At 38.2% G+C, this 15,815-nt stretch overlaps 1 protein-coding gene across 3 annotated transcripts in view; it reads left to right on the top strand.

Moving 5' to 3' along the window:
* The window catches only part of eps8l2 (EPS8 signaling adaptor L2), a 30,141-nt gene that overhangs the window by 1,567 nt on the left and 12,759 nt on the right, over window positions 1-15,815 (top strand). For 2 of the 3 annotated variants that reach the window (XM_008412129.2, XM_008412128.2), the window contains exons 2-5: window positions 5,324-5,374; window positions 5,742-5,788; window positions 12,658-12,722; window positions 15,486-15,647. In XM_008412129.2, the coding sequence (XP_008410351.1) occupies window positions 5,328-5,374; window positions 5,742-5,788; window positions 12,658-12,722; window positions 15,486-15,647 (321 nt within the window). In that variant the 5' untranslated portion in view covers window positions 5,324-5,327. Of the gene's footprint in view, window positions 1-5,323; window positions 5,375-5,741; window positions 5,789-12,500; window positions 12,569-12,657; window positions 12,723-15,485; window positions 15,648-15,815 lie in introns of those variants that run through there. The other variant, XM_008412130.2, reaches the window with a different exon arrangement.

Genomic DNA, 15,815 nt, shown 5'->3' on the forward strand with positions numbered 1-15,815 from the left:
ATGTTTTTTTTCAGTATTATTCAAATATTTCTTAGTTTTCATGCTGCAAGGCATCATGAAAAAGTTTGATTCGTTACCATGATTAGTTAAAGAGAGAGGCATCTGACTGGTTAAGATTCACTGGAACTCCTCTGTAGACCAATCGTCTGCAACTGCAGCAGTGCTGGTCCCGCCCCCTAATTCTGACAGACAAAATTATGTCCTGCAATAATTAACTGACTGTAAAAATATATCTGCTTTTTGGCTGATTTATTTAGCAAAATATATTTTATACATTTTTGACTGTATTGTGGTATATTTCGTCTTTGTCTCAGATGTTTAAAATTTATTAGAAATATAAATAATATATTCATTTTTTAAACTCTCGTGCTTCTGCTACATTTGTTTTGCTGTCACAGAACACCGGAAATGTCTATTTCATTCATATGTGATTATTTTGGAGTTGTAACATTTATCCGGCTCTGTTTTTCCAGCATTTCATCAGGATATTCAGTGTCACATTTAGTCTTAATTACAGCATTTAGTTCTGTGGTCAGAGGAAAGTGGGTGTCATGTGCTTTTACTCATTGTAAATACAACTACCCAGTGTCCAACACATTTTCCAGCACTGACGTGTGAATCATGGTGCTTTTAATGGGAAAATCATCAGCATTTACAACAGCCTGAGCTGATTCAGTTAAATGGCCTCAGATCAGATATGTGTTATCTCTTTCCAGATGCTTTTCAGGGTCCGTGGGACAAAGTCCAGGTTGCTCATGTAAGAAGAAAGTTAGATTTTGGTGGAGATTACACAAGTTATCGCTGTCAGTGATTTCTGGTTCTGCTTTATGTTGAAGGTTGTTGTTAGCTCAGAAAATACAAGCTTTTTAAGAACACATGCTGTAAGGGTCACATGCTTACTTTTCACTGCAATGATTTATTTAGTGTTGGTTAAGTTATGAAGTATGTTTCTCAGAATTGAAATCTATATTATGAGGAGTTCATTGCCCTAGAATTATTACTTTGGTTTTAGCATAACGCTCATGTTCTGCAGCTGTGTGCCACAGCTGTAACTATTGTAGAGTCTTTTAAAATGTTTGTCTAGACTCGATGCAAGCTCTGTGAAGTTTTCTTAATCTTATTTCTACAAACAGCCTCATTTATCCACACCACTGACCCTTGACATTTTTCTGTCTCGGCTTCCGTTGTTTTAAGATAACATTTCTGCCTTCAGGTTAGGGTTTTCAAAATAATCGATATTTTGATATAATCGATACAAGAATAATACATTTTTCAAAGATACTCTTTTGTATCCCAGTCGATATTAAATGACCCATTCGCATTTGCACAAGTTGTTGCTCTTCTTCCAGCAACAATATCGGGCTCAACACATGGGGAGCGATGAACGATGGCAACAGGCGAAAGTCATCGCCACCCGATGTATCGTATTGTGTTGAAACTCAACACATGGGACATAATAGTGACGGTAGCAATAGTGGCAGAAGTTGAACATCTTTCAGCTTTCATGTGTTATGTCCCAAAAAATTGTGAGATAGTGGTTAATATTAATTTATTAATTACTTTTAAATGTGTAGCCTGCGGGCTGCACAGAGCTGTTGCCTTGCAGCAAGAAGGTTCTGGGTTCAATTCCCGGCCCGGGTCTTTCTGCAGGGAGTTTGCATGTTCTCCCTGTGCATGCATGGGTTTTCTCCGGGTCCTCCAGTTTCCTCCCACAGTCCAAAAACATGACTGTCAGGTTAATTGGCCTCTCCAAATTGCCCCTAGGTGTGTGTCTCTGTGTTGCCCTGCGATAGACTGGTGACCTGTCCAGGGTGTACCCAGCCTCTCGCCCGGTACGCCAGCTGGAGATAGGCACCAGCAACCCTCCCGACCCCACTGAGGGACAAGGGTGTAAAAAAATGGATGGACGTGTAGCCTGCATTTTCACGTCTAGTCGTAAGAGCTTGAACATTGTGCATTCATAAGAAATAAATGGTATTATTAATCAATCATTTCTTATTTTTAATGATTATAATATTTATAAATTATTATCATAATGTCATATGATAACATATTTATTTATTAGTAAGTAATTAGTTACTAATTAGATGTTATATATTAGTTTTTGACACTAGTTATCAACCAAAGATGATTAATGTCACATTTTATCACCTGCTCACTCAAATAATTTGTCATTTTTGAAAGCTAGAAGATCATTGAATCTGTATTGCCTTATTAACTTATTAGATAACAGTTTAAACTCAACCTCTTGGTGAGCAGATAAAGAGTAAAATTAGAAATACTTTAAAGTTCTGCTTATCTGGATTTCAAGCCATTTTCTGTAGTATCTTGGTCATTCACAGTGCCCTCCACACCCATTAAGGTATAGATATGATTAGTCTTAATCTCAGTCTTTCCTTCCATGTGCCCTCCACACCTCTTTTCCTTTTTTCAGTCTTTCTTCTCTTGAGTCATTACTTTCTTTATCTTGGGGTCCTTTCCAGTAATCATGGAGGACGTTGTACTTTGGAGGTAAAGCTGTCATTGCTCAGCAACAAGCAGATGCAGGTGCACAGATGGCCTTGTGCTGCGAGGTTGACAATACATGACACCGAGCCTGTCCTCTTCTGGCCTCGGGCGCCTCCTGAACGCTGGCAGCAGGCCAGAGCCACGAACAATAGCATGGAGCGGTGATGACCGGAGCGATAAGAGCAGGAAGAGCGGTCTGTAGCAGATTTCACTTATGGCAAAGTAAATACTCTTTGTCACGGCAGATTTAAGCCGTGGAGCCACACAGCGGGGGGTCAAGCTGTAAAAAGTGTGGGTGTGAGCTTTCATTTTATTTCCCTCAGAGGATTTGAGAAGATTACTGCTTTAAGCTGTTTTTTTATGATCTCCATGAAGAATGCTGTTTAAACACACCTGCAACTGTCACACAGGGTGTTTATGTCCTACCAACAGCTAAAGTGTGAGCTGCTCGGTATGGCAAACGTAAGATTCGCCACACATTACGGCCGATCGATGTTAGAGAGTCGAACACAAGACCGGTTTCCTGCAGCCAACATCTGCTGGTGACACAGGATCCTAACCTCTTGCTACCCATTAATAATACAAACAGAGCTGCTGCCTTACAGCAGGATGTGGCTCTTTGGTGTTTAAAAGTCAAATAAGACGATTATTATCTACAGTCTTAACTGTTGCTCACCTTTCTCATTAACCAACGTTTATTGGGATTTAATTATGTAATAAAAGCAGATACCTAAAAGACCTCACTTATGCTTTGTCACACATATTATTGGGTTCGGCTGATTATAGATGAGGAAAATTAGGCTGCTCACTCATAGGCCTGTGGACCCGGGGTTTACTGTGTAACCTGTCTCTTCACGCGTTCACAGCTAAGCCAAAGGCCTGAGGCGGAAGGGCGTGGGAAGGTTTTGTTTTCTTCTTCTCTGCTCCTCCTCATCCTTCAGATTTAGGAGCCGGGTTCTGTTACACATTGCTTTGTGTTCTTAGAAGACGCGCTAATAATGCCAGACAACTAGTTTGTGTGTCTGGGTGTGAAAAATCCGACTAAATTAATGCGCTCTTCGTTATGCAGGCCTGGCCCTCGGTGGACTGGATCTAATTACACAGAACGTATCAGCCTGCTGTTTGCTTTTGTCTCCCCCACCTGCAGCTGCAGAAGCTGCACACCTCAACTTCAGATCTGACTTAATAAAACACCTGGAGCTCTTTAACATCATAATGTTAAGAATAGACAGCGACGTGCCAAAGTATTCAACTTCTTCATACATTCTTCACGATGCAATCACAGAATTGAATATTTTTGGAATTTCTTGTGACCCAACAACAAAATGTAGCTTCTTATTGTTAAGAAGAGTGAAACTTAGTTTTTTACTAGAGAAAATCTCAACTTTTTCACCAGCTGAGTGAAAAATGCTTTAATATTTTGATATTTAGCTGCAACCAGCTGCCTCCAGAAGTCATACTATGGATTAATGTTAAAAAACATGAAAATACTGAAAAAAATCTATTTTGGTGGCTACAAAGGTATTTAGACTGAGGCAGATATTCACCTTACAGCAAAACCCATAAGTATGAAGTGAGGGCTACCGTGAAAAAGTTTAAAACAAAGCATATTAATGTGTTTGAGTGGCCCAGTCAAAGTGCAACCCTAAATCCAATTGAGACTTGAAAATTGTTCACGAGTATAATTTGTCTTCCACTTCATAGTTCTGCTCTACTTGTTACTCTGTCCCATTAAAATGCATTGAAGTTTGTGGTTGTAAAGTCACAAAATGAGAAAATGTTCAAAAGTTATAAATAGTTCTGCTAAGAAAACCTATTTCACATTAGACTGTATACAGTTTTATGCTACAGCATTTGTACAAAAACTTAAAAATATGCAAAAAAAAATTCTCACTGTGTTGTGCAGTTGTTACTATAAGTCTTAGTTTGTTCCTTATAAAACCATAACATTCTGTGAAAATGTATTTTCACTGCGTTTTGTCGCACTTGGATGTTTTAAATCATCAAACAAACTCAAGTATTAGACATGGATATCATAAGTGTATACATGGTTTTTAAATGTAATTTCATTTATAAAGGGTTTGCAATAACTGGCTATGAGCCACTATGAGCCACTACACCCATCATGCTTGTCCTTCAGCCAGGTGCTCATTTTCTGAAATGGTGTCTTAGTGTTGTGTCAAAAATCTTAGGGACAATTTCGTGCCAAAGTTCTTTTTTTTTTCCTTTTTGATGAGCTTGCGTTTCTCCTTGGGATTAGTGATGCTGTTATCGCCTGGCTAATGATTGGCTCCACAGCCTGTGTAAGTGAATTTGTAACCCTTCGCAGACTAATGGATGTAACTGACTTTGCTTTCCACTTGTTGTTGAATTTTCCTAGACTATATGGTATGATGTGTTGCTGTCTGACATCTTTCAGTCTACTTCTTGTTGCCAAACAGGTTCTACTAAATGTTTCCAAATTCCACATGCCAGGCAGTTATTAGGTGTTAATTTTGGCTTTCCAAAAAGCTGAAGTAAAATTCATTTTCTAATGACTTTTTTCACATTTGAGCTTTTCTCCCATAATTGAAAAACTGTCCTTTGCTTTACTCAGTATATCTCTGTAAGGGATTTATTAAACTTGGTTTGGTCTGAAATATTTACGTGTAAAAAACTGAAAATAGATCACAGTTGTGTGTTTTTTTTTATTAGATTACAAAATTACAGCATGCTGTTTATAAGATAATATTGTGGTGAGAAAATATCCCCATTCTCCTCCAGATGCGTCCTCTACCTTTATCCTGACTGTCCTCTTCTCTGCTTCTTCACCCAGGTGGATGCCTGAAATCATGAACTCCCCAGGACCTCTGTCGAGGCAAGCCAAGTGAGTTTCACACATTTCTGCTGCTTTCCTGTGGTTGTTTGCCTTTCTACGTGCAGACTGAGTCGAGCTGCGTCGGCTGCAGAGAATCACTAACCCAGTTTGTGGAAGGTAGTGTGGGTCAGGGACTTTGGGCACAGAGCCGCTCTGTTCAGAGTTGTTTGCTTTGCCTGGGCTCCCCCTCTGTTTCTCCTCCCTCTCTCCTGTTTCCACTCTCTCTTTCTGTCCTCCAGTCCATATGCTTCACTTTGAATGTAGTCCAGTCTGCTCCCTGTCCCATGTTTATCAGAAGCGTTTGAGGGTCTAATATTCAGGGAGAGAAGATGAAGGGCTTCCAGCGTAACCCCATCTCCTCCTTTTGTCATTACAGTGGAGTGGCCAGATCGGACAGCAAGCTCAGCGCCAAGGCCCTCTATGGTAAGCTTGTAGAGGTGTTTCTTTACCGTTGGCTTTTTTTTTTCAAGAATGTGCTTTCACACACATCTAGCCTGTGTCTTTGCTTACCTTTAATGCTGGATGTTGTCACAACAGGTTGCTGACAGCTAAAATCGTGTAATTTAGGGGGTTGCACACATTTACCATTAAAAGAATAGTTTTTATAGAAACAAGACAACTTTATCTTGAATTTATTAATTCCTTACATCCTAGCTGCAAAGAGCATCGAAAATTGTAAACCTACCAGATCTGGGTAGGAATAAAATTTTTCTATAGGCATAAAACATTATTCTATCCTCAGTTGTTGATATTAAACTCAAGCAAGTGGATTCTTCTTGTTGCCCTGGTTGGAATATTAATTGATTTATGGTTTTTGGGTTAGTTTTATGTTGTATGTAAAAACTATTGCTCTTCATTTTGTATTTTATTTGCCTATCTTATTCAAACGTACCGCTTCTAACAAAATAAATCATGACTTGAAAACTTAAAGTGCCTTCGTAAAAGTGTTACTATTTGAGACTCAGAGCCACAGTTATTTACTTTCTGAGATGAAAGTGGACACATTATATGGGCGCAAGTCCTGTAATTTATCTATTTTATTATTCACCATCTAGGTAAGCAAACAATTATTGTCTGAACAACAATAAGCACAAACAAGTTCCTTTACTTTTGTTGTCAAGATCTGCTATATTGTAAATGCAGCACACTGTCATATTTCTATTAATTTAAGATAATCTGACTATTTACAAGCATCCTCTTCATGAACAATTTTCAATTCAGTTTATTTACAGTGTCAAGACTGGCAGGAATGGCGTAAAATGGCACTGATATCACTGAAAAGTTGCAGGTGCGCCGAAGAAGCGTATGTGGAGCGAATCCAAGCAATTCTAACTCTTATGAAAGATAATATTTCAATGCTAGCAATATAAATCAACTCGGAAAGAATAACTTGACACCTGCTACGTTTCAAAATCAGTCCCTTGTGCCAGAAGAAAGTCTTCCTTACACACTCGTGAATCCTCCACACCTTTTGTTGCTGTAGATCCGCTCTGCCATGGACACAAATCATAAAAATACTATTGCACTTGCAATGCAAATGTCTCCATCAGGAAACCCAGAGGTCGCCATGTGCGACGTGTGGCTGGGGTTTTACGACCTTACCACGCTGTCACAATCCTTCTCCAATTAAACACATGTGCATACTTGCTGACTGTAAAAATAATTACCAATGTTTGTGCTGGACGAGCTTTTTCTTTTCCCCCCATTGGTGACACCCAGTTAGAAAATGAGGGTAATGGGAGGAAAAGGATTATTGAAGGAAACTGGACTTTCCGGCTCCCCAGGTGATACAGCAAGGATTAGCAGTGGGATGCATTAGCTTCTGTGTGTCTTCTCATATGAACGGATGCATTCATGTTTTAGTGCATTCTTTAAATACAAGGGTGTGGTATGCAAGTGATTCACTTATATTTGCACTGGCAAAAAAAAAAAAGATGAAATATTCTCTGACTGTTGCCATTGCTTACCTAAGGTTTGTTTTTTTTATGATGTGTGTTTAGCATTTATCATCTTGTGAGGCCCATTTTTCCAACAAATACTACTTTGTGAATACCCAAAGCCTAAACCACATAAAAATAAGTGTATCACAATAATCAATACATCAATTAACGATGAATTAAAATGAGTGCAATATGGCAGTTTTGCATGTATACCCTGTCTGAGCCTAATAATTAATATGCTTTGAAATGCTGTTTTGTTTTGCTGAGACTTCATAATCCATTTTATAGTTGTTTTAATTGTGTTATTTATTTTGGATTTTTAAAATGTCTGCCTGTTTCAGTGATAAACGCTCTCTGGAACTTAAAGTTTTTGATATTTTGATATTATTGTTATATTAGTTGAAAATGGTCTCAAAACGACAATATTATCGTTTATCGCAATCATTTCTGGGACAATTAAAACATGTTATGGTGACAGGCTTAAATTGAGCCAAGTTTAGGGTTAGGCTATAGAAATAAATGAAAAATAAATAGAAGTCGGTGCAAAGTCCTTGCGGAGATGGGAAAACATAATGTGTGTGTGTGTGTGAGGGAGTAAGAGTTAAAGTGCAGGGTGTGCCTGTTCTTAATGTGCGGCTGGAACAGGGTGGGGATACCCATGCATGGCAGGTGAATAAAAGGCACATTGAGCAGTGGAAAGGAAAAGGCAGACTCTCCATCTCATTCGCTTGTTGATCCTCCCTTCTTTGCTTCCGACATGAGCTCACTGGTCCCTGTCGGCACCTCCTTCTACAGAGAAAAATGTTCCAACCTGCCAAAGAGTCGCCTCAAATAGAAACAACACAAAGGTGCAACGGGGCAACGCTCTTTCATGGTTGCACGCTTCTATATTTAGAACCGGCTCAAATAGCCGGAGACGGTGCTGAACGGCTGCAAAGTATCTTCAGAGTCTTTCTTGCTGCACCTGCAACCACGGTTAAGCTATTTGTCTTCCAGATATCCACAGGGTGCAAGCAACCCACTGGTGATCTGTGCGACATCCTACTGTACGTGTGATTAGTTGTTGTTTTCTTGCCCCGCTCCAACTGAGCAACAGATGGTCACCGCTACCAGCAGAGGGAGGATCGCCTGTCCTCCCTCTGCTCAGAGGATATTGTGGGCTGTCTATCTGTAACAGACCTGGATGAAGTGTTTAATAAACATGCAGCAGCGTAATCTCACATATGCAAACTTCCCCCCATAACGCAAACAGTCCAGCAGACAAGTGATGCAAATCAGAGCAGGTCCTTCTGCTTGATCTGTTATCAGCTTCTGTGAGCTGAAGCAGAAAGTGAGAACATCAGACTAATCGTTGCTCTGCTTTGGACCAAAACACTCAGACAACAACCTAAGCTTCTCTGGACAATGTCTCTGTCAGGTGAGGTCTCTAACTGAAAGATTTGACTCTTCTGATACCCGTATTTACTTTTACTCTTTGGATGTTGATGGTGACGCTTTCTGGTGAGGTATCTTTGTGTAAAGAAGGGAACCAAGAAATCGGCTGGCGGCTGGAAACTGCCTTCTTCTACATCTGGCCTTGAACTGCAATTTTTCTGATTTTACCGAGTTACGAAGACTTCGAAGTCAAAAGAAGCAGAAAGTCAGACAACTGTGTAAATTAAATTTGTATTTACTATGAGCTTTCAGCTTCTGTCAGTCATGAAACATGCCGGATTAGATCACTTCAGAGTTAAAGTAAATCTGTCGTATACAATCTGGAGGGGAAACACGCAGGCACAGCAGTTTTGGTCATTCTAGCAGCTCTAATTGTGCTAACATAAGATGCCAAAAACAATTTTTATCCACTTTTTGTAATAATTATATCTTTGTTTTAAAATATCCAAAATCATGTTTTACAACTTCTTTCTCATGCACAAAGTGTGACATCATCGCTCATGACAGGAAGGCTGTAAAAAGATCAGTTGCTAAGGCTGTTTTCAGTGGCCAAAATTGGCAGATCAAAACTTTCTAAAACCAGACATCAGAAATTAGCTGCAAAGTTTGGATTTGTGCATTTATTCTTAAAGGTCAACATGAAAGAAATGATTTTGTAAAAAATCAAATGTCAGCTTACTGTATCATTTATCCTTTTTGTTCATTGCAGCACAAGTTTTTTTTTCTCTAGTAATTGTGTTTTCATAAATGTAACTAAATAAGCATTTAGCTCTGAAAGCAGTGCCAGTTTTGCAAGGATCGGATTGCTTGAGGTGAAATATCAAACTCCGTGGCGTTTAAGTGATTGTCCGATGGATCTGGGTCACGTAAGAGGCTGATAATCTGCCAGGTGCTGTGTTTTTATCACCGACCATTGACTCTGGAGAGTTCTGCAGATCGGCCCATCTGCCGACTAAGTGGCTCTTATTGCACTCGGTCGCAGGGCTGTGAATTGATTGGAATTAATGTCGGTCATTAATAAGACATTAGTCGAGCTCGGCTTTCAGAGCGACACCTGACGCTTTTGTTTCACCTGCGGAGAGCCAAGCAGGAAGGAAATGGAAGGAACAGGGAAGGCAATCGGTTGCATCGTTTGGACGGTACAAAGTCGTCCGCTTTTTAAATCTGTACTCAATGTTATGCTTGAGCTCCATGAAGAGCTCTTTGTCACGATGGTAAAAAGGGTAAATATTGGAATTTACTCACTGAGCCTTGACATACATTTTCTTAAGTGTTCTGCAAACAACAGGACTTTTGTGCTGCAGTCAACATAAAGTGAACAATAGGAAATGTATCTGTATGAAGACAAAACCTGGTGTGACATCAGAATGTTGACTCTGGTAGATGGAACATGGAAATTTAGAGATGAAAGCTATTGCTAGAGTTTGTAGGAACATGTCATAATTGTTGCCTTTAATAATATTTACCTGCCAAACGGGTCCAATCACTTTGGTGCCCTCATTTAGCACCAACTAAGCTTTACGAGGACATCTGGACATGCATGTGGACATAAATAACTGCTGAGATTAATGTGCTTTTGTTTTATTCTGGCTTTTAGAAGTTGTAAAATGTTTTTGCTCTGAAAAAAGAATTTATGGGTTTAAAGATTCAATGGTTTCAATTTTAAAATAGCAACAATAAAAGGAAAAAAACAACAAAAGTGTCAAAAACAGTTTTATATAACTGTTTTTGTCCACAGTCCACCTCCTGTGTGATTTAATTGCCACTCTGCTCTGTGGACGCCTCAGAAGTTTGCTAGAGATTGTTGGTGAACAAAAAGAATTATTAGGATTAGAAAATGAAGCAAAAACAGGTCAGATTGATAGATTTGATTAAGGATAATCTTCAAGGAGGACCTGCTTGAGGCTGCAAAAGACTTGAGACTGTGGTGGAGGTTCACCTTCCAGCAGGACAACGACCCTAAGCAAACAGCTAAAACCACAGCGATTGGATCAAAGCTTGTATTAGAACGCTCCAGTCAAAGTCCAGTTTAAATACAGCTGACAATCAGTGGCAAGACCTAGAAAAATGATGCCCACACACACTTTTTATCAAATCTGACTGAGCAGTCTTGATGCACAAAGCTTGTAAAAACATGTAGCAGTGGTTACAATGAAGGTGGTTTTCCAAAGTATTGACTCAATGCAAAAGCAAGTCATATTTTCAGACTTTTGGCTACTGTTTTATGTATATATACATAAAACATATATTCTATTTTATTTCACAATTACACTTTGCATTAGTCTCATCACATAAAAACATAAGAGTTTGGTCTCAGGAGGTTTGAGATGTCTGAATATTTTTGCAAGACACTGTAAGACTTTTATAGGAACTGTAATACAAAATCAACAACATAGATGAGGTTGTGTGGTACAAACTGTTCATGCAGCTTGCTGTAAACAACCTGTAGAAACACCTTTATCGCTTGACTCCATTATCATCCTTAGGACCTGATACGTCCCTTTCTGTGCTGGTATCAGTGTTTTGTAGTCTTTTATTTATGTGAATCTCCTATGAGGCCATGTGTAGCAGCTGCAGGTCATTGAACCACCTTGATTGTTTTCTTCTCTTACCTATTTACAATGTTGTATGTTTGTCGATAATGTATTATTCTGCTACTGAATATGAATGACCCAAATAAGTTCAGCTGGAAGACAAATGGTCTCCTGAAGAAATACTTCAAAACAGATCTGCATACCTTTGGGCAAAGCTGTGCTAAATTGTTAAACTTTTTGTTCTGGCATCAAGATACTTTCAACATTTAGTTTTTGATCTGATCTCCATATTTGAACATGCTGCAGTGAGAGTCTGTGATCAGCTGAAAATATTGATTAGGTTATATAAACCTGATCTGTGTTAGATTTTATAGAGATTGATTTATTCATGGAGTCGCTGTTAATATAAATTCAGTTTTTCAGACTGTCCTATTAAAGAAACTTAGCGTTTACAAAGATCGGCAGAGTTTCCCTTTTCTAACTTTCTAAGTTACATTTTTGAACATCTTAAATGTCTTTGTCTTGTGAAGAATCATTCTTATTGTAGAGACTCAGGCTCATTCTTTAGCTGGTCTCAGATATAGTCAGACTTTATTAACTGGTGGGTAAAGTGCCAGAGAGGAGGAACCGATCCTGGTGCTGTCATTGATCTTTGTACCTCTAATAAATCTGGACTTATGAGTCCAGCCCTGGCTGTTCCGTGCCAACTCTGACTACATTATGAAATGTGGGAGGGGAATTCAAGATGCACGCAACCCTACGATATAAGATTTAAGATTAACTTATTTAGGGGGGGGGGGGGGTGTACGGTGGAGAGGGAGGCGTTCTGTCTTTGGTTGGGGTTTGTTTTCCCACCCTGAGACCTTTGCTGCGTTCCCCCTTTCACTCTCTGCCCACTTCCTGTATAATCTATTGGAAATGAAGACCACTAGTACCAGAATAGTAAAACAAAGTACTCATTTGGTGCCTTTGGGGCCATTTTACTTACATGGGCTTATATATTCTTTAATCTGACACATTTTACAAAATGTTTAATTTTACAAAAACTTAAAAACTGCGTATTTTGACATGGTTTTTGTTTTGCTTCAGCACAAAAAAACATTTATCTAATTCACAATCTAAAGTAATTGCCTTGCTAAGTGTGCCATAGACCTGAATCATTAGCAGAGTTGTTGGCTGTGAGGTCATATGGTAAAATCTGTCACTTCCTTATTTGCTGTGTGCTCTTCAAGCTCACGCATTACTTTTCCCCTTCGTCTCGTCTCACTACCGAAACGCCAACATGTGGACTTACGGTCAGAGCTGGTTTTTAATGGACAGACCTACTTTACAATGGCTTTTGGTCTGCATAGAATAATTTTTTGTCTTTTTTTGTTACGTACAGAGCAGCGGAAAAAATACTCCAACTCCAATTTCATCATGCAAGAGACGTCGCAGTACCACGTAGAGGTAAAGCCTTTGCTTTATGATTCGATTTAAGAGTTTAGAATTACAACTAAAAAAATGAAAGAGCTTCCTACGTTTCTGATACTTGGTCACAGTTGTTATTAAAAGGTTTATAGAGAATTAAAAAAAGTACATTTTATATTTATTTAGATTTGACAACCTCTGCACTGCATACATTTTCTGTAATCTTTTAAAGCGTTCTGAAGTCGTTGTGTAATAGAACGACTATAGATTGTCTCTCCACGAGACGATGTGTGGTAAAGGGTTCATGACAGGGGAGACGAGTGATAACATGCATATATATTTTATCTGAGGAAAAAAAAAATATTGTAAAAAAAGCAAAAGTTTAAATGTCAAATAATTAGTAATCAACGTAAAAAGGATTTAGTCCTGATTTGAGCCTTTTGTATTTTAGCTTTTAGCTTAATCTGTAAATCAAAATTCCCTGCATCGTCATGTCGAATCATTTAATTGATTTTTACAGGGATTTATATTTATTTGAACTCTTTTATCTCAAATTACCAAATCTCAACTTGGCTTTTTTTTTCTAAGTGTTGCTGATGGCTTTGATTTTTAGCTGGCAGAGAGAACCAACACATAAAAGCGCATTTTAAAAAATGTCAAAAAGGCGTGAGTTGCTTGCTTAGAATTTGTATTTTATGTTGGACACTTTAGTCCAGATTTCACAAATCTTAAGCCTTATAGATTTCAGGTAGAGTTGATTTAGTTTGTCAAGAAGTTAAAAATAAGCTGATAATCTTTTGTGCCCTAATGCCCCAATAAACCTTACAAAATCTGTAAAATTATAAAGTTTCTAAATTACAACTATGTAGGAAGTAAGTAAAAGTTACAATAACTACATAAATGACAAAACTTACTATGATACGCAAAGGTTTATGTTTTAGTATCAGCAAAATTGTTTACAAATTGCAGATAGCTGCAAACATTTTAAAAATAATCAAATGCATTTATCTAATTTTTAAATTTGGGAGCTGCTGTGTTTTTTTATGTCCTCTACTTGTTTGAAATCCCCTCTTTTAAAGCAAAATGCCTGGTAAAAAAACTCAAACTGGACAGAACATTGGAATAAAAGATGCCAAAGTCTAAAGAAAACCTTAAAAGTTGTTTGAAAATCTTGTGAAAATATTAATCAAGACCAATTTTAGTTGTGGAAAGTGAGGCTCTTTGGAAGCTTGCGTAGAATTATTGTTGCTAACATTTGACTTTTATTTAAGTGTGTTAACTGTTTATGCTGCCTGATCGCAGCGGAAAAAAAAACAGATCGCGTCATGATGTGTCCTGGGTTGTTCTTCAACCAGAGATTAAAGCTCACAGTGATGAGTTCCTATCGTTTATGAGGTCTTATGATAAAACAATCAGCCCTCGGAGTGCAGCAGCAGTGTGGGGCGGATGTGCACAGGTGAAAGATGTGCTGTGGGTCAGTGATCAGATTTGAACTGTGTCCAGTGCCAATCTTGATAATTTTCCAAATTCGTTCATTATGACACATGGGCAGGTTGCAAGACATGCTCCAACATGATGAATGCAGAAAGAAGCAGTGCTAAATGTTTTAGAGCAGAAATTTTAAAAAAGCACAAGCTAAGATTTAACTGTTAGATAAAGGAGCTGCTTTAATCTCTATTTTTAGTTTGTATTTTTGTCAGTATTAACCAAAATAAAACAAAGAAGCTTGCAGTTAGATTTTTGTTTTTTAAGTTTTATTTTTCAGTTTTATATTTTTTTATCACGATAGCAGGACTAAGGTGTGAAACACCCTCATTTGAAAGATGCTTAATTGTGACCTTATAGTTTATCTCTGCAACCGGATTGCATCAGATGTAATAAAGGATAGATGTTGGGATATCACAGAAACGAAACCTTGGCCAACTCTTCAGTCTAAAAGCATCATGTGAAAATACAGCTTGTAAAAATATGCTAACATGAATTTAAAGTAATCCATTCTGGTAAAACATATAAGGCAGTCACATCAATAAAACTGATAAATTCATTTGATTTCTTGTTTGCAGCTATTTCTTATGCTGAACCAACTGAAATTGAGAGGCAGATTAAACGTATCTCCCACAAGAATTTTTGCTCCTTGAGCTTTTTTCTAAGTTTGACATGTTACAACCACAAACTTTAATAGATTTATTTGGATTTTATTTAATTGACTAGCATGAAATAGTGTGTTATTGTGAAGTGGAAAGAAAATGATACATAGTTTATGAACTTGTCTTAATTAAATGTGAAAAAATGTAGCAGGCTGTGTATTCAGATCTTTCCCATATTTTCATTCTGTAAACAAAGCTTTGACGTTTCACACCAAACTCTGAACATCTCACTGAGCACTTTTCAGTTCAATCCACCGTCTGAACATTTCAACATAATAATACAACTGCAAAGACACCAAAATGTGATTGTCCATCTAAGCTACCAGATTGGGCAAGTAGAGTATAAGTTAGAAAAGCAGCAAAGAGGTCAGCAGTAGCTCTGCAGGTGCTGTAAAGGCTCACGTTGGAATATCTATGGACTGGACTAGACGACTAATAGTTGTGTGGATGCCACATTGTGAAAGACAGTTGTTTACAGTCTCATTTGCAGTTTGCCAAAAGCTTCGCAGAGGCCACAGAAAACATAGAAGTTCCTTGACAAAGGAGGAGAAAACGAACCAATTTGAATCGTTTTTATTTTTTGTGTGTGCTTCTTGTCCATTTTCTTTGGCCCAACTCCAGGTTTTAATCACTAACAGCTTTCGTTCTTCTCCAGCATCTGTCGACGTTTGTTGTGGACAAGACAGAATCTATCGTCACGGTGGACGATGCTATCAAGAAGCTGATTGTTCTGGACTCGAGGGATAAAATCTGGACACAGGAGATGCTGCTGCAGGTCACAGACAAGGCGCTCAGACTTCTTGATTGTGACACTCAGGTTTGTTCATATTCACACATTATGCTCTGCATATGTCTCTGTGTCTCTTAGGGATGCTCCCATAAGAAGGTCAGATTTAAACAGATGTAGATGTTCTGCATCACTCCTTAAGCTGCTAGTTAAATATAAAGTTATATATGCATTTCTGGAACTTTCTAGAAATTACGT

This window comes from Poecilia reticulata, linkage group LG6 (genome assembly GCF_000633615.1).
Source record: "Poecilia reticulata strain Guanapo linkage group LG6, Guppy_female_1.0+MT, whole genome shotgun sequence".
NCBI classification, from domain to species: Eukaryota; Metazoa; Chordata; class Actinopteri; order Cyprinodontiformes; family Poeciliidae; genus Poecilia; species Poecilia reticulata.